At 43.1% G+C, this 18,775-nt stretch overlaps 1 protein-coding gene across 1 annotated transcript; it reads right to left on the minus strand.

The window, feature by feature from the left end:
- Positions 1-14,773: 14,773 nt before the first annotated feature.
- On the minus strand, positions 14,774-18,271 carry LOC307012814 (5-hydroxytryptamine receptor 1B). Its single transcript, XM_079640002.1, has 2 exons — positions 18,150-18,271; positions 14,774-16,086 (listed from the first exon to the last, which is right to left on the minus strand). The coding sequence occupies exon 2, from the start codon at positions 16,050-16,052 to the stop codon at positions 15,045-15,047; it is 1,008 nt and encodes a 335-aa protein (XP_079496128.1). The 5' UTR covers positions 16,053-16,086; positions 18,150-18,271; the 3' UTR covers positions 14,774-15,044.
- Positions 18,272-18,775: the final 504 nt, after the last annotated feature.

The raw sequence follows: 18,775 nt of genomic DNA on the forward strand, positions 1-18,775 counted from the left end.
GTTCCGATAAATATCAATAATTTCGAACATCGCGGGGAAATTCCTTCGACTCATTATGAAGTTTTGGGGGAAGCCGGAAGTGACGTCAATGAGGGAACGCTTCACTGTGCGGCGAGAGAGCCAAACACGGACAAAGTGTGTTGTCATGCGTAGAAATGGTGAATTACTGAGTTTAGGCACGTTAATAATGTTTTAATGAAGTTGACTACAGTATATTCATATTTGTCAGTGCTTTCATGTCAATTCGGCGAACATAAACATAAATGATCGTGGTGAAGATGATGATTAAATTAGGATTACAAATCGGTAATGAGAGCTGCTGAATTTCCTCTCGTCGGATGTGATATAAAAACAAATCGATTATTTTTGTAAACTCAAGTGGATGAAACTACATTTATTAGTGCTTTCATGTCAATTCGGTGAAAATATGATACATTAAATGATCGTGAGGATGATGATTTAAAAATCGTTTGTTTGAGCCGGTCTGCATTTCCTGATGAGAAAGCAAACCGATGCTTTTTGTAGTTGTAGTACACCAACATGGATTAAACGTGTGTTTTTTTTTACCACAATGTTGGGGAAATTAAGGGATAAAATGCACGGATTATTATTAATTCCCACTCCGATCGGGATACTAGGTCCACCGTTTCCCCGCAGCGAGGCTCCCCCCGTTGACAGTTTACGTGGGCTGGGCTGGGTGCAGTGGCGGACTGGCCATCGGGACGAATCCCGATGGGCCGGTACCTAAGTGGGCCGGTCGGATAAGTCACTAGCACATCCCCCACTCCCCCCGTTGAAAATTTACGAGCGGTACCGAAGTGGGCCGATCGAGAGTCCCGGGATGATTTGTAGTCCCAGTCCACCACTGGCTACATGACCGTATGATCGCCCATATTGACGAACCTAATTCCTAAACTTCTAACAGATACAACAAAAACCGATCCTTCAGCCTCATATGAGCTCTCACACACGTTCAAAATTAAACTGTCATCGCTGTCTGAGCTTGCTGCTGTGTGCGCCATCGTGCGTTTACATGCAGATGCTGGGATCCTGAACGGTGCAGCTGGAGCGCTGTGCCCACAATGACGTCACACATAATTTGGCGGGACTTGAAGAATCCCCGAGAAGATCCAGGAAATGGTCAACATTGAAAGGCAGATTAATGGTTATCAAAGTACAAATATCCAAAATCAGTTCAGTAACGGTTTTCAAGGGGACAATATTTAGTCAAATGTATGGGTTTGGATGATGGGGGAAACTCGTGTCACAGGCTCTTTAAATTGAAGAAGCAATATTTGGCTTTAGTCTTCGAAGAGTTTTCAAGAAGAAAGTCCAAACTGAAGTTGAGATGTATGATGTTTAATAAACAAAATGAAACAACAGAAAAAGAATCAGAGCTAGCTCACCCTCTGTCATCCCCAGCATGCAACAGGTGACCTTAATATACAAATCACACCCATGGGACCGTTGCCGGAAGTTCTCGACAAATAGCTACAAGTAAAAGTGATATAAACAAATAATAATATTATAAATATTCAATTCAGGCTGAAGGGCATTCTGGCTCCTGCTGTCATGTTAGCTAACGTTACCTTTGAGCTATTTAAAATAAAGTCGTCAGGTAGATTTTAATTGTTTAACGAAAACAAAAACTCAGATGAGCATCATTCAGCTCCATTTCTTGATCTAATTTAGATTTAGTAACTATTTTGACATTTTTGTTGAACTCAAAACTCAAAAGCAGGAAAGTAATGTGCGTTAAAAACAAAAGCTGCGATTGCCAGTTTAATGTACATCAACATCATTTATGGAAGGCAGGGTTTTATGAAACATTAGGGACCTATAATTGACCTGGCTCTTTCTCAGTAGACTTTAATGAATTCGTTTTTCATACTGAACATGTTTTATGTACAGGTGATAAAAGGCCTTCAGAAAAAGGTAAGAAAATAATCTTGCTCTCCACCCCGGCTCATGTTCCCTGAACGCCCTGCCCGTTGGCTCAGCTCACATCTGATTAAACCTGCTTTAGTTATCCGCTCGCTGTATTTTCCTGTGTGTCGACCAGCCTGCACCCTGAACGCCTCACACACTGTTCCAGGTTTCTCTTTCTCCTCCATCCTGATGAGTCAGCGCCCTCCTGCCTCCGGTGCTGAGACACTCAGGTGCTTTGATGAACATAAGAGCATGAACTGGATAAAGACACAGCGCTCACTATTGTCTGACACTGCTGTGCAAAGAAGCCGACGTGGGAAAATGAGCTTTTTATGGAGGTTTTACTTTCTTTGGGGAAGAAACTGAAGATTGTGACGAAGGACACTTTCTCCGTGTTCCCTGTCTTCTATTAGTTTAGAGTACAGCCATCGTACCAGTGTTTCTGTCTCTGGCTGATATATAAAGGACTCTGGAGAAGTAGCATCCTGTACTTGGTATGTGTAGCCCACTATATTGCCTATAAAACATTATGCTGTGTCTCGTTTACTTCTGTATCTACATTTGCTATTTTGAGTATGATGAGTACACTTCCACACTCAACGACCGCCATCTTGGCTACGTAACGGAAGTTGAGAGTCCAGTGAAAATAATGAGAACTGGATACGGAAGTTGTAGTACCGTCGTTTGGCCACTACGAATATTTCCCTGAGAGTCCGGAGCACTTCCTGGGGGCTAGACACAGCCCTACACATCAGCAGGAGAGGACTCTTTAAAGTAGAGACACTACATACTGATATACACCTGAACGTCAGCAGGAGAGGACTCTTTAAAGTAGAGACACTACATACTGACATACATCTGAACATCAGCAGGAGAGGACTCTTTAAAGTAGAGACACTACATACTGATATACACCTGAACATCAGCAGGAGAGGACTCTTTAAAGTAGAGACACTACATACTGATATACACCTGAACATCAGCATGAGAGGACTCTTTAAAGTAGAGACACTACATACTGATATACACCTGAACATCAGCAGGAGATGACTCTTTAACGTAGAGACAGTACATACTGATATACACCTGAACATCAGCAGGAGAGGACTCTTTAAAGTACAGACACTACATACTGATATACACCTGAACATCAGCAGGAGAGGACTCTTTAAAGTAGAGACACTACATACTGATATACACCTGAACATCAGCAGGAGAGGACTCTTTAAAGTAGAGACACTACATACTGATAGACACCTGAACATCAGCAGGAGAGGACTCTTTAAAGTAGAGACACTACATACTGATATACACCTGAACATCAGCAGGAGAGGACTCTTTAAAGTAGAGACACTACATACTGATATACACCTGAACATCAGCAGGAGAGGACTCTTTAAAGTAGAGACACTACATACTGATATACACCTGAACATCAGCAGGAGAGGACTCTTTAAAGTAGAGACACTGCATACTGAACACCTGAAAATGAGCCCTTTCAACAGACTGATAAATATTGGTTCGTACATTAAAGAATGAGTTGAAAAGGTTTGGAGACATTTTGTGTTTCTTTCTAACCCTTTATTATTGTTCCGTGTCAGAAACGAAGTGTGACAAAACAAATCCTTTCTCATGCTTCGTGTTCTTAAGGTCTGTCATATTCATACAAAGGCAGAGATTTTAATTGCACCCTCACCTGATAGCCAAGCGAGGATTTGGTGGGTTAAGCCCACGCACACGTCACCATAATTAGTTCGATAAGGTGCAGCTTTCCTCCATGCCTTTGATTCTGCAGTTTCCCTGACACTCACCATTTCACGCTTTGTATTTATTCAGACACTTCCACGCAAGTGTACAAACAGCTGAATGCAGGTAATTATAGATATCCACAGGCTGCTCAAAACACCAACCAGCCTGACATAAAAGCATGTGGGGAATTCCTTTTAGTATTCGTGAAATAGTACATTGCTGTGGTTGGATTCTTGTATGAATCCGTTATATTCGGCTCTCGGTCATTTACTTCTGCCAGTTTACAGATCTCTAATCCTTATGCAAATGTTATAAATATAGTTTTAATCATCACCTCATTACTTCCGTTTGCCAGTGGGATAAACATTTTTGAAACTTGATGGAAAGGTGAAGCATTGGCCGAGGAAAAATGCTCATTACAGTTCAACGTAGATCCGAATTACTTGGAAAAGACACGTTTCTTATTCCTTTTTGTTCACACTAAGAGGTCTTTTGGGCCCTGTTGGATTCTCCGAGTACTTTTCTTGTTTGTCGTTTGATTTTTTTTGGACCTCTTTTAACCGGAGAGTCTGAACCAATGTTCTCATATTTTGTTACCTATAAAAAATTGGATCCGGTCAGTTTTGATTTCACATTTCAAAAAAGGAGGACACACTTAATAACTATTCATGATTTACCTTCTTCCTGTCGTCATTACACAAGTGGACCGTGTTTTTAGATACTTCACATTGATTATATTCTGGTTCTAGTTGCATAATTCAGAATGCATTTCAGGTTTCATGGAAATCTTAATTTCTAGGAGACTGGGGGTGCTGGCGGAGGAAAACAGTCAGACTTCAAAGTGCTGCATGTTCATCAAAGAGGCCCCGTTCGGTTTTCCTTTAGTGGGTCCGATAGATTTTAGTACATGGTCTACAAAGGCTAAAATCTCTGTGTTCCCTCCATTGAACTCCTTTGTAGAGACACTACATACTGATATACACCTGAACATCAGCAGGAGAGGACTCTTTAAAGTAGAGACACTACATACTGATCTACACCTGAACATCAGCAGGAGAGGACTCTTTAAAGTAGAGACACTACATACTGATCTACACCTGAACATCAGCAGGAGAGGACTCTTTAAAGTAGAGACACTACATACTGATATACACCTGAACATCAGCAGGAGAGGACTCTTTAAAGTAGAGACACTACATACTGATATACACCTGAACATCAGCAGGAGAGGACTCTTTAAAGTAGAGACACTACATACTGATCTACACCTGAACATCAGCAGGAGAGGACTCTTTAAAGTAGAGACACTACATACTGATATACACCTGAACATCAGCAGGAGAGGACTCTTTAAAGTAGAGACACTACATACTGATATACACCTGAACATCAGCAGGAGAGGACTCTTTAAAGTAGAGACACTACATACTGATATACACCTAAACATCAGCAGGAGAGGACTCTTTAAAGTAGAGAAACTACATACTGATATACACCTGAACATCAGCAGGAGAGGACTCTTTAAAGTAGAGACACTACATACTGATATACACCTGCACATCAGCAGGAGAGGACTCTTTAAAGTAGAGACTCTACATACTGATATACAGCTGAACATCAGCAGGAGAGGACTCTTTAAAGTAGAGACACTACATACTGATATACAGCTGAACATCAGCAGGAGAGGACTCTTTAAAGTAGAGACACTACATACTGATATACACCTGAACATCAGCAGGAGAGGACTCTTTAAAGTAGAGACTCTACATACTGATATACAGCTGAACATCAGCAGGAGAGGACTCTTTAAAGTAGAGACACTACATACTGATATACACCTGAACATCAGCAGGAGAGGACTCTTTAAAGTAGAGACACTACATACTGATATACACCTGAACATCAGCAGGAGAGGACTCTTTAAAGTAGAGACTCTACATACTGATATACAGCTGAACATCAGCAGGAGAGGACTCTTTAAAGTAGAGACACTACATACTGATATACACCTGAACATCAGCAGGAGAGGACTCTTTAAAGTAGAGACACTACATACTGATATACACCTGAACATCAGCAGGAGAGGACTCTTTAAATTAGAGACACTACATACTGATCTACACCTGAACATCAGTAGGAGAGGACTTTTTAAAGTAGAGACACTACATACTGATATACACCTGAACATCAGCAGGAGAGGACTCTTTAAAGTAGAGACACTACATACTGATCTACACCTGAACATCAGTAGGAGAGGACTCTTTAAAGTAGAGACACTACATACTGATATACACCTGAACATCAGCAGGAGAGGACTCTTTAAAGTAGAGACGCTACATACTGATATACACCTGAATATCAGCAGGAGAGGACTCTTTAAAGTAGAGACACTACATACTGATATACAGCTGAACATCAGCAGGAGAGGACTCTTTAAAGTAGAGACACTACATACTGATATACAGCTGAACATCAGCAGGAGAGGACTCTTTAAAGTAGAGACACTACATACTGATATACAGCTGAACATCAGCAGGAGAGGACTCTTTAAAGTAGAGACTCTACATACTGATATACAGCTGAACATCAGCAGGAGAGGACTCTTTAAAGTAGAGACACTACATACTGATATACACCTGAACATCAGCAGGAGAGGACTCTTTAAAGTAGAGACACTACATACTGATATACACCTGAACATCAGCAGGAGAGGACTCTTTAAATTAGAGACACTACATACTGATCTACACCTGAACATCAGTAGGAGAGGACTTTTTAAAGTAGAGACACTACATACTGATATACACCTGAACATCAGCAGGAGAGGACTCTTTAAAGTAGAGACACTACATACTGATCTACACCTGAACATCAGTAGGAGAGGACTCTTTAAAGTAGAGACACTACATACTGATATACACCTGAACATCAGCAGGAGAGGACTCTTTAAAGTAGAGACGCTACATACTGATATACACCTGAACATCAGCAGGAGAGGACTCTTTAAAGTAGAGACACTACATACTGATCTACACCTGAACATCAGTAGGAGAGGACTCTTTAAAGTAGAGACACTACATACTGATATACACCTGAACATCAGCAGGAGAGGACTCTTTAAAGTAGAGACGCTACATACTGATATACACCTGAACATCAGCAGGAGAGGACTCTTTAAAGTAGAGACACTACATACTGATATACACCTGAACATCAGCAGGAGAGGACTCTTTAAAGTAGAGACACTACATACTGATATACACCTGAACATCAGCAGGAGAGGACTCTTTAAAGTAGAGACACTACATACTGATATACACCTGAACATCAGCAGGAGAGGACTCTTTAAAGTAGAGACACTACATACTGATATACACCTGAACATCAGCAGGAGAGGACTCTTTAAAGTAGAGACACTACATACTGATATACACCTGAACATCAGCAGGAGAGGACTCTTTAAAGTAGAGACGCTACATACTGATATACACCTGAATATCAGCAGGAGAGGACTCTTTAAAGTAGAGACACTACATACTGATATACACCTGATCATCAGCAGGAGAGGACTCTTTAAAGCAGAGACACTACATACTGATATACACCTGAACATCAGCAGGAGAGGACTCTTTAAAGTAGAGACACTGATATGAATCCTGAACATTAGCAGAATGAAGCCCCTTTAATGACGCGGCCAAATCATAAAGCAGCCTATCTGAGAGTGCACCTGTTGTTTTTGGCATTGAATTTGTATTCATACATTTACATATTCTCCAGAGTGGCAGAGATATAAGGGTAATGAATAATAATTAGACTTTGATATGAGGAGGTTTAAAAATCCATCAGCGTGGTGCAAAAGAGTCAAAAGATAAATGTGGCTCCTAAGCGATGGAAAGTAACTGAGATACTTGTACTATACTTGAGTATTTCCTCATATACTCCATTACATTACAGGGGAAATACATTTTCTAACAACACATGATATGCTGACGGTGCAGTACTGTTTTACTAATAGACACTGTTTCTTATTCTAATGTTTGCTCTGCATTGACTAACTACAACATTCAAATATCATGAAATGTATTTATTGATAGAAACAGAATAATACAATATTCGACAATAACATTACGCTGTGAATAATCCCATTCTGCACAAAAATCACTTTGACTTTTGATACTTTAGGCACATTTAGCTGGTCTGTTATTTTTACGTAAAATTATGAATTCAGGCCTTTCACTTTTACTAGACCATAGTATTTCTACTTTAACCTAAGCAAAAATATTTGAGTACTTTCTCCATAGTTCAAAAACAATAGTAGGTAGATACTTTATTTAGCCCCGATTTGGGAAATTATTTTGACACAGCAGCAGAGTTGTCATTCATCACACAGGTTACATTTTTAAAAAAGATTACAAAAAATAAAATAACATTAGCAGCAAGCATTTTCAAAGTCAGAATAGAAAGGACGTATATCCCTAGACTAGAGTATCTAAATAATACACAATATAACAAAATATTGAATAAATTCAATAAAATATACAGTCTCACGAGGCTACAGGGATATATAGAAATATACTATAGACACATACTGGCATTGGATTGAATATATAGAATTATAATTGTGCACATTGTTCTGGGTTATGGTTTTGTGATCAGGTTTAGCCAGAGATATCATTTTTGCATTTGAAGCTAAATGTGTGGAAAACATTTTCCAATCTGCAGCAATACAGAATGATTACGTCACTGGAGACAGTTTTCTGCAGAACAAGTAACTTTAGTTTACTTAGAAATAAAAATAAAAAGTTTATTTAAATGAGCTTTCCTTTGTTAAAGTACAAATCTACATGTCAGCTTAAGTTTCTTTGTTGTAATAAGGCCTTGACAAGGAACAGCTTAAAGTCATTTCGAGAAAATTCCTTCAACCACGGCTCTACATTTCACACATCACTGACCTAAAACCAGAAAGACATTCATGTGATAAAAACACAGCGCCAGATGCATTTCTTCAGGACAAAAAGCAGAAAGTGTGTGGGAGAAGCGATATGGAGCATATTCAAACTGGTTGTTGCTGTCAGCTGTAAACAGGCAGAGAGGCGTCAGATTAAATCTCCATCGACACGAGCTGCTCAACAGCCCGCTCTGCTCCGGGGAATCTGGAGGAAACACTGTTAGATAGAAACAGTAGATAGAATCCTTCTTTCCCAACCAGAGACCTCCAACTGTCAAGTCAATCTCAAATGTGTAATCACTTTAAATACAAATGCAAAGGGGTTCTTATTTTGATCGTGGGGACTATTATTTTTATTTTCAGGATAAACTCCATATATTAACACCACTTTAAGATTTCTGAAGTAAAAAGCTAATGTTGGGCTATAAAGGAACTACATCACGGTCACATGACTTCACGTCACCACCGCTAAGCTAAAGGAGGCTAATGTTGGGCTATAAAGGAACTACAGCACGGTCACATGACTTCATGTCACCACCGCTAAGCTAAAGGCGGCTAATGTTGGGCTATAAAGGAACTACAGCACGGTCACATGACTTCACGTCACCACCGCTAAGCTAAAGGAGGCTCATGTTGGGCTATAAAGGAACTACAGCACGGTCACATGACTTCACGTCACCACCGCTAAGCTAAAGGAGGCTCATGTTGGGCTATAAAGGAACTACAGCACGGTCACATGACTTCACGTCACCACCGCTAAGCTAAAGGAGGCTCATGTTGGGCTATAAAGGAACTACAGCACGGTCACATGACTTCACGTCACCACCGCTAAGCTAAAGGAGGCTCATGTTGGGCTATAAAGGAACTACAGCACGGTCACATGACTTCACGTCACCACCGCTAAGCTAAAGGAGGCTAATGTTGGGCTATAAAGGAACTACATCACGGTCACATGACTTCACATCACCACCGCTAAGCTAAAGGTGGCTAATGTTGGGCTATAAAGGAACTACAGCACGGTCACATGACTTCACGTCACCACCGCTAAGCTAAAGGAGGCTCATGTTGGGCTATAAAGGAACTACAGCACGGTCACATGACTTCACGTCACCACCGCTAAGCTAAAGGAGGCTCATGTTGGGCTATAAAGGAACTACATCACGGTCACATGACTTCACATCACCACCGCTAAGCTAAAGGTGGCTAATGTTGGGCTATAAAGGAACTACAGCACGGTCACATGACTTCACGTCACCACCGCTAAGCTAAAGGAGGCTCATGTTGGGTGTGATGACATTTAGTCGTTTCATTTAGACACTTGTTAAGAACCTCAGTTTGTAAATTCACCAGTGGTATATGAATTAAAGAAATGGTAGAAACTCTTCTGATCTGAATTTTGAAACCTTCCTTCCCTCCCTCTAAATATATCAATAAACATTAGGAAGTGGTGCTCCTGACTCCCATACAAGTATTCAAAGCAATAAACAACAGCAACAGGCTCTGTAACCAAGGCAACGTTAGCCTAACATACGTTAACAGGTAAGATAGCTGTTCACTATATGTATATTTTCTACTTTTTTAATGCTATTTTATTTCTATTTGAGATGTTTAGATTTTGGATTGTTTAATTCTAGTCTTTTAACTGTCTAATGTTCAATGCCTTGTCTTTTGCTGCTGCAGCGTAAACATTTCCCCGATTGGTATCAATAAAGTACTTCTTATTTTTATCTTAATCCTCAAATATTGGCGCATTTTACTTTTTAAAAAAAAAACATATTGATGTAACTACACACACATATCGATATGTTGTATAAATATTGCAAATCAAAACCTTTATTGACCACTAATTACCATAAATCGCATTTCTATCTCCTGTTATTAATGCATTCAAACGGCCCGCCACGAACTTCCGTGAACAATCTGAGTCTCCATGAACCACGTGACGATCAAGCCTTTTGGACTTCCGCAACTCTTCTATTCTAGGGCCCGGCACCATACTGCATAACACACAGCATTAGATACTTTGTAAGGGCAGATGGATTATAGAAATAGAAATAAACGTTTGGTAACGCAGCCCATGTGTGCAGAAACGAACGTGGCTCTACCTCTGAGGGGAGTAAAAAATAAAGCCCCTCCAATTCAACATCTTAATCAACACGCTGAGAATCGATCCTGTAATTAAAATACAAATAAAGCTTTGAGTCACACCGAAGCGACTCTGAGGAGCGCAAGGCGAAGCTAAATGAAACTAATTAACAATTAATCACGGACTTTAATGAAGAAATGTCGGTTTATCAGAGAGCCAGGCATGTGTTCGTTAAAAGCCTAGAGTTTGAAGATGAGTCCAAATAATGCTCACTGAGTATAAGTGCATGTTGAGTCTGGAAGAGTAAAGGAAACAACAGTTTGGAGAGTGACATTGGAGTGACGATGGACACTACATCACCACGGTGAAATGCAACAAGGAGCTGGAAGAAATAACGAGAGCTGTGACCATCTGTCACAGCTCTCTTTATTTCAACTCGTTATTCCAACAGGCTTTTAAAGCAGAAAAGACATGTGCTAACTTGAAGCAAAGGAGGAAGAAGAGGACCAAGGAGCTTTGATAATGCACATGAAGAAAGAAGTTTGATCCATGAATAAAAATACCTTTTATCTCAACTCTTGAAGATCCGGTAGCCAGTAGCAATCTAAGATGACTAAGAAGCAGCGGGTAGGGGAAGCAGAGTGTTTGACAATTATCGTTTGGAGGGTCGAGGTTTCTCTTTCATGTCACGCTGAGCAGAGACTGAAGGACTCGAGGCTGCAGGAGGGCGAAGAGCACGGATCAATGCACTCAGAAATATGAGCTGAATTACTCAGGAGGAACTTCTTCAAAGAAAACTAAATATGATTGCTGCAGGAATCCTCTACTTGCACAACGACACTGCTTTAAGTATTCTGAAATAGGACACATTCCAACACTCATTATTCTCCAGAAAATCAAATATTCTCCCGTCTTCAACCCGCGTGCCGCTCGAGGGGGGACCTTTTGGGGATTTAAATTGATAGTTTTTGACAGTGTTCATGGTGGTTAAGCTTATGAGTTTTTATTTATTCATTTAGTCTATAATTAACTGAGAATTCAAGACATTCACAAACACATCCATCCCATTACAGTGTTACATCCTGCTTTCTGTTGAACCAAGCTTTATAGACAGTGTTACGTTCCCTCCAAATCTAGGGGTACGGAGGGGAGTAACAAAACACAGAAATGACCAGAAAAAAAGAGAGGAAACTGATCTCTGAAGCCACGAGCGGGTCTTTTAATGGACAAAAAGAACACGGGCTCACCAGCGAGTTTGCGCAGTAAACTAATGTACCAATGTATACAGGAACACAACTCCTAACAATTGATAAAACACAGGCCTCACACAGAGACAGAGACACATGCAGCCAGAGGAGAAGGAGAGAGAGGCCACTGCAGCCTTCCTCAGGTCCTTTAAGGAGGCCCTGATTGGGGATTGGGAGCACCTGGGGGAGAGGCTGCACCTGGAGACAATCAGGGAGAGAGAGAGAAACACACACACACACACACACACACACACTCACTCCAACTGCGGCACGTAACAGACAGACTCCTGGGTTCAAACTTAAACTTTTTAATAATTTGTCCCGTGTTTGAGACATTTTTTTTCATGATACAAATACATGCTATTTTCCTAGTTTCATGCACGCAAAAAATATAAATGCATCAAAATCGATGTAATCATTGAGACAGATATCAAGCTAGAAATAAGCTCTGATCATTCAGTATATGGATATGGGAGGCTGTGGCTCAGTGGATAGCAGGGGCGGACTGGGACTACAAATCAGCCCGGGACTCTCGACCGACCGAAGTAAATACCGCTAGTAAATTGTTGACGGGGTGGGGGGGGGGCATATCCGACCGGCCCACTTCAGTACCGGCCCATCGGGATTCGTCCAATGTAATGTAATAATGTAATGTCCCGATGGCCAGTCCGCCCCTGGTGGGTAGTGTGCTGGACTTCAAATCAGGGGGTAGCAAGTTCGAGTCCCTCTGCAGTCAGCATGTCGTTGTGTCCCTGAGACACTTCGCCTCAAGTGCTCCTGTGGGGATTGTCCACAGTATTGAGTATGTGAGTCGCTTTGGATAAAAGTGTCTAACAAGTGACATGTCATGTATATCAAAAAACAGCAGGCATGATGTCAACAATGTGACATCTTGGGTTAAAATGCAAATACAATACATACATATTTGGAAATTATAATCAGGACAGAAGTTGGTTAAAAGATTTACCTGGAAAATTATATATTTATATTTGTTCCCGTCTTTAAGGACATCACAGTAAGCCACAAGGATTAAAGTCAGTTCAGTGTCATGAATGGGTTTCATAGGTTTGAGTTCTGCAGACAGTCTCTTTGATTTTGTCCTTTCGATACGCCCAGCAGGAAGTGATGCTTTTTCTTTCTTTCCCCTGACTGTGTTCAGAGACGACAGCTTCAGTTCACGTTCGAGATCAAATCTAAAGCAAAGGAAGGATTATCATATTTTGTGTTGCTTGAAACTTGTTGTGTGGACTTCTTTGCAAAATGTTATCTGCAAGTAAAGTGTGTGGGAATGTCAGCACTGTGCTTGTTAGAAGACGCTGCATTAAAACATGCGCTAACCTTGCTGCTGAATTGATTTCCCACTCCTCTCATGCGTGTCAATCGTATTTGGAGCTGGACAACTCGAGCAAGGCAACAACACAAACACATTCACCATCTTTACAATCCTGAGCGTCACCAAGCGCTCCGTCCCAGCTGTGTGCGTCACTCTTTAGTGTCCCCTGGTCTCCCAGGTGTGTGCGTCACTCTTTAGTGTCCCCTGGTCTCCCAGCTGTGTGCGTCACTCTTTAGTGTCCCCTGGTCTCCCAGCTGTGTGCGTCACTCTTTAGTGTCCCCTGGTCTCCCAGCTGTGTGCGTCACTCTTTAGTGTCCCCTGGTCTCCCAGCTGTGTGCGTCACTCTTTAGTGTCCCCTGGTCTCCGAGCTGTGTGCGTCACTCTTTAGTGTCCCCTGGTCTCCAGCTGTGTGCGTCACTCTTTAGTGTCCCCTGGTCTCCCAGGTGTGTGCGTCACTCTTTAGTGTCCCCTGGTCTCCCAGCTGTGTGCGTCACTCTTTAGTGTCCCCTGGTCTCCCAGCTGTGTGCGTCACTCTTTAGTGTCCCCTGGTCTCCCAGCTGTGTGCGTCACTCTTTAGTGTCCCCTGGTCTCCAGCTGTGTGCGTCACTCTTTAGTGTCCCCTGGTCTGCAGCTGTGTGCGTCACTCTTTAGTGTCCCCTGGTCTCCCAGCTGTGTGTGCCACTCTTTAGTGTCCCCTGGTCTCCCAGCTGTGTGCGTCACTCTTTAGTGTCCCCTGGTCTCCCAGCTGTGTGCGTCACTCTTTAGTGTCCCCTGGTCTCCGAGCTGTGTGCGTCACTCTTTAATGTCCCCTGGTCTCCAGCTGTGTGCGTCACTCTTTAGTGTCCCCTGGTCTCCCAGGTGTGTGTGTCACTCTTTAGTGTCCCCTGGTCTCCGAGCTGTGTGCGTCACTCTTTAGTGTCCCCTGGTCTCCAGCTGTGTGCGTCACTCTTTAGTGTCCCCTGGTCTCCCAGCTGTGTGCGTCACTCTTTAGTGTCCCCTGATCTCCCAGCTGTGTGCGTCACTCTTTAGTGTCCCCTGGTCTCCCAGCTGTGTGCGTCACTCTTTAGTGTCCCCTGGTCTCCCAGCTGTGTGCGTCACTCTTTAGTGTCCCCTGGTCTCCAGCTGTGGGCGTCACTCTTTAGTGTCCCCTGGTCTCCCAGCTGTGTGCATCACTCTTTAGTGTCCCCTGGTCTCCAGCTGTGTGCGTCACTCTTTAGTGTCCCCTGGTCTCCCAGGTGTGTGCGTCACTCTTTAGTGTCCCCTGGTCTCCAGCTGTGTGCGTCACTCTTTAGTGTCCCCTGGTCTCCCAGGTGTGTGCGTCACTCTTTAGTGTCCCCTGGTCTCCCAGCTGTGTGCGTCACTCTTTAGTGCCCCCTGGTCTCCAGCTGTGTGCGTCACTCTTTAGTGCCCCCTGGTCTCCAGCTGTGTGCGTCACTCTTTAGTGTTCCCTGCTCTCCGTTGTGTTTGAGCTTCTTCAGCGTTTGGTTTCTGCAGCTTGTAGTAAACTGCGCATGTCTCCTCAAGTTGCTGAAGATGTTTGTTCATGAGGAACCTTTGTGTTTTCATATCTGCATCGTTTCTGAAGCTGCAGCGAGTTTCTCCGGATGGGAGAGTTCTGGGCGGTTTGAGGACCCTCCATGAGGACCCTCATGAGGACATGTCTCTTAACGAGGCTCACAAACAAACATCTAAATGAGGATTTCCTCATTTTAAGTCTTTGGAACGTTCTGCGTCTTTTTTTTACTCATTAGATTAGTTTTTTCTTTGGAAAGGCATCAGGAGCTTGTGCGCACAAAGTCTGAACTTCTGATCCCTCACGCTGTAAATGATGACATTCCAGCAACTGTTGGTGGCCAAAATCCAGAAGGCGAAAAAGGAAAAGTTGCACCATTCATTCCCCAAAACGTTCCCCACCACGAAGACAGCGATCGGCGTGAACGAGGCGGTAAACGCCACGGTGAGCGTGCCGATGGTTTTAGCCGCTTTGATGTCAGAGAACGTGGGTTTGCTGGTGCTCGGGCACTCGCTCTCCGCCAGGCGTTTCCTGCGCCTCGAGTGCTGCCGGATGCTGGACATCGAGAGGATGTTGATGACCATTGTTGCTCCGAGGAGCGTGAAGTCAAACGCCGGGAAGAGCAGGAGGATGTTGAACGCCTGGATGCTCATCTGCGCGTAGTTACACATCCGGCTGCAGGAGTTGTACTCCAGCGCAATCTCGCTGCTGAAAACCATCGGAGACACCGCCAGCAGGAAGCTCCCGACCCAGGAGAGGACGATGAGGATGGTGGTCCTCTTCCTCGTGATCACTGAGTCTTTGTGCAGCGGCTTCAACACGGCGATGCTCCTCTCAATGGTCAGCAGGAAGATGGTTGTGATGGAAACAAAGGTGCAGCCGGCGAAGATGGGCCCAATGAGGTTGCACGGGTGGAAACTCAAGTACTTAGAGCTGTACAAAGTCCACTCCAGTGCCGAGTCGGTCACCATGAGGTGGACCTCGGCGTAGATGGAGAGCGGCACCACGAAGACCCCCACTGCCAGATCGGCCACGGCCAGCGATGCCTTCAGGTACCCCTGCGGCGTGTGGAAGTGTTTAGTCCCCAGAACCACAGCCAGAGTCACCAAGTTCCCGAACAAGATGGCGACGACCAGCAGCCCCATGAAGAGCACCAGGATGACCTTGTTGGCCAGCGTGCAGCAGCACACAGTGCAGTGGGCCGGCCCGGACCGGTCCAACAGGGCGGGGGGGCCGCTCTCATTCATCAGAGAAACTGCTGTCCATTATCCACTTCATGACCTGAAATTCAAACAGAGCCTGGTGTCAGTTACCAGAACCGGTCGGTTAAATTGTGTGGATGGATGATGGATGGATGATGGATGGATGGATGGATGATGGATGGATGATGGATGGATGATGGATGGATGATGGATGGATGGATGGATGATGGATGGATGATGGATGGATGGATGGATGGATGGATGGATGATGGATGGATGGATGATGGATGGATGATGGATGGATGGATGATGGATGGATGATGGATGGATGATGGATGGATGGATGGATGGATGGATGGATGGATGGATGGATGGATGGATGGATAAGGGAGTCATGTACGTAGACACGTTAGTTTATCTGCTACAGACTTGGACTGTCGGGGGACACCTTAGTCCTTCCTTCTGTCTGTCTGTATCTCTCATGTTCCGAATAACCCAGCTTCCCCCCAAAAAAAATTGGTGTTTCTATCTACGGCGGGATCCTGAGTCCTGGCTGATCCTGGATCCTGAGTCCTGAGTCCTGATTTGAGTCCTGGACTTCGAGTCGTGGCTGAACCTGTCTCTGCGGTCCTGCCTGACTCTCATCATACTACTTCCCTGATGGCTCCCACAGGATTGTTGACATCTTTGTAGATTCATCTTCTTATTACAGACTCATGCATTTCCTAACATTTGGTCTACCTACGCTGTAAATGTATTATCTCTTCGATTTACACACGGCATCTATTGCACGTCCGTCCGTCCTGGGAGAGGGATCCCTCCTCTGTTGCTCTCCCTGAGGTTTCTCCCATGTTCCCCTTTAAACTGTGGGGTTTCTGTGGAAGTGTTTCCTTGTACGATGTGAGGGTCTAAGGACAGAGGGTCTAAGGACAGAGGGTGTAAGGAAAGAGGGTCTAAGGACAGAGGGTGTCGTATTGTCATACTGATATTCTGTACACACTGTGAAGTCCACTGAGACAAATGTAACATTTGTGATATTGGGCTATATAAATAAACATTGATTGATGATGATGATGATGATGATGATGATGATGATGATGATGATGGATGGATGATGAAGAATTTGTGATAACCGGAGCGATTGACTATTTGTCGGATGGATAACAGACGGACGGATGGACGACAGCTGACATCATCCTCCGTTCAACAACAACAGCTTTACTCTAAGTCTTATTCAGTGAATATTGAGCCGTCAGGATGCGCACTGAGAGTGTAAAAATAATTTGGTAAATGAGGAAAATGTAAATGAACATCCTGTTTTTAAAATGTGCTCACATAAGAGGAAACAGATATCCTAACCTTCCTGTCGTTTGGGTCAAATCTGACCGAACCATGAAATCATCCATCAGGCCATCAACATATGAAATTGCTGCGTTCACTTCCATTGAATTTCGAGTTGATTAGTCCACTCTGTAACACCTACTGTGTTCCCAGTCAAATTGACTGCCATAAGAAATGAATGGGTTACCCTAGATTATATTTAAACATCAGATTTAATGACTACTCCCACAAATCAATTACAACGTTAATTTTGGAAAACATTTTCAGTGTCTATTCTTTGTAAATCCACCACCGGGATTCATGTAAACCAGTAATCAGACTGTTCACAGCTTACAAGGATGTCAAATCAATCTGGTGATGATTAATCAGAATCAGAAATAGAATCGCTTTTTTTTTTACCAAGTAGGTTTACACACAGAGGAATCTGCTTTGGTCTAAGTGTGCATTCAGAGGCACAGAAAGAAGAATACGTAACCAATAATAAAAAACGTAAAAACCTTATCTAAATAACAATATACAAATTCAATTCAATTCAAATGTATTTATAGAGCCCAATATCACAAAACACATTTGTTTCAGAGGGCTTCACAAATCAACAAACATGAATGATAATGTAAAAACAACAAACATGAATGATCCTGCACACAAAGTAGGAAACTTGAGCAGTAAAATATAATAAATATAACAATAATGGTTTTTGTCTTAATGAACAAACAGGAGGGTTTTATGATTGTAAAAATCAATTCAGTTTTCCTGAGCTCCACGTTCAAAAGTATATCAACAGACTCAGCCTTCACTTACTTTGCGTTTTCACCCCCTTGTATATCCTCACGGTCCTCCGCACGTGCAGCCGAATCCCCGTGATAAACCCCCCGTGTTCCCCTTCACGAGGAAAGATCCCGGTGTGCAGGATCCGCGGAGAAACGGTCCTCACGCCCCGTGTCCTCGCCCACGCTTCCCCCCTCTCTCTCAGGAGCTGCTGCAAGTAACCATCATCACTTTCCGCATGTCTCTCCCTTGAGACGCTAAAAGGCACATATTTCTGTTTTCACACCCGGAGGCGCTCACTTTATTTTCAATAGTTCGACTTTTTGAAATAATGCAGAAACAATGATTTTATTATTTACATTTCGACTGGATTCTCGAAAATAAAGTAAAATATATCCCCCCCCCCCCGCCCCCTCATGAGTCCTGTTCCCTGTTTGTGAGTCTGTGCGTGTCCGTGTTTGATTTGATAAATGTGCGTCATTCAGGGGATGAAATTTGTTGCTGAGGCCTGAGGGTGTCGATGAAGTGAATTTGTTCCCGTTCAAATGACTGTAACCCCCTCTACATCCAGAGTGGCTGTTGTAAATGTATTTAAGATCACAAGAAAGTATGAAGACGCTAAAATATCCTTGAATTGTTTTTCCATAAAAACGGTGTGT

This window comes from Notothenia rossii, assembly GCF_949606895.1.
Source record: "Notothenia rossii genome assembly, chromosome: 7".
NCBI lineage: Eukaryota > Metazoa > Chordata > Actinopteri > Perciformes > Nototheniidae > Notothenia > Notothenia rossii.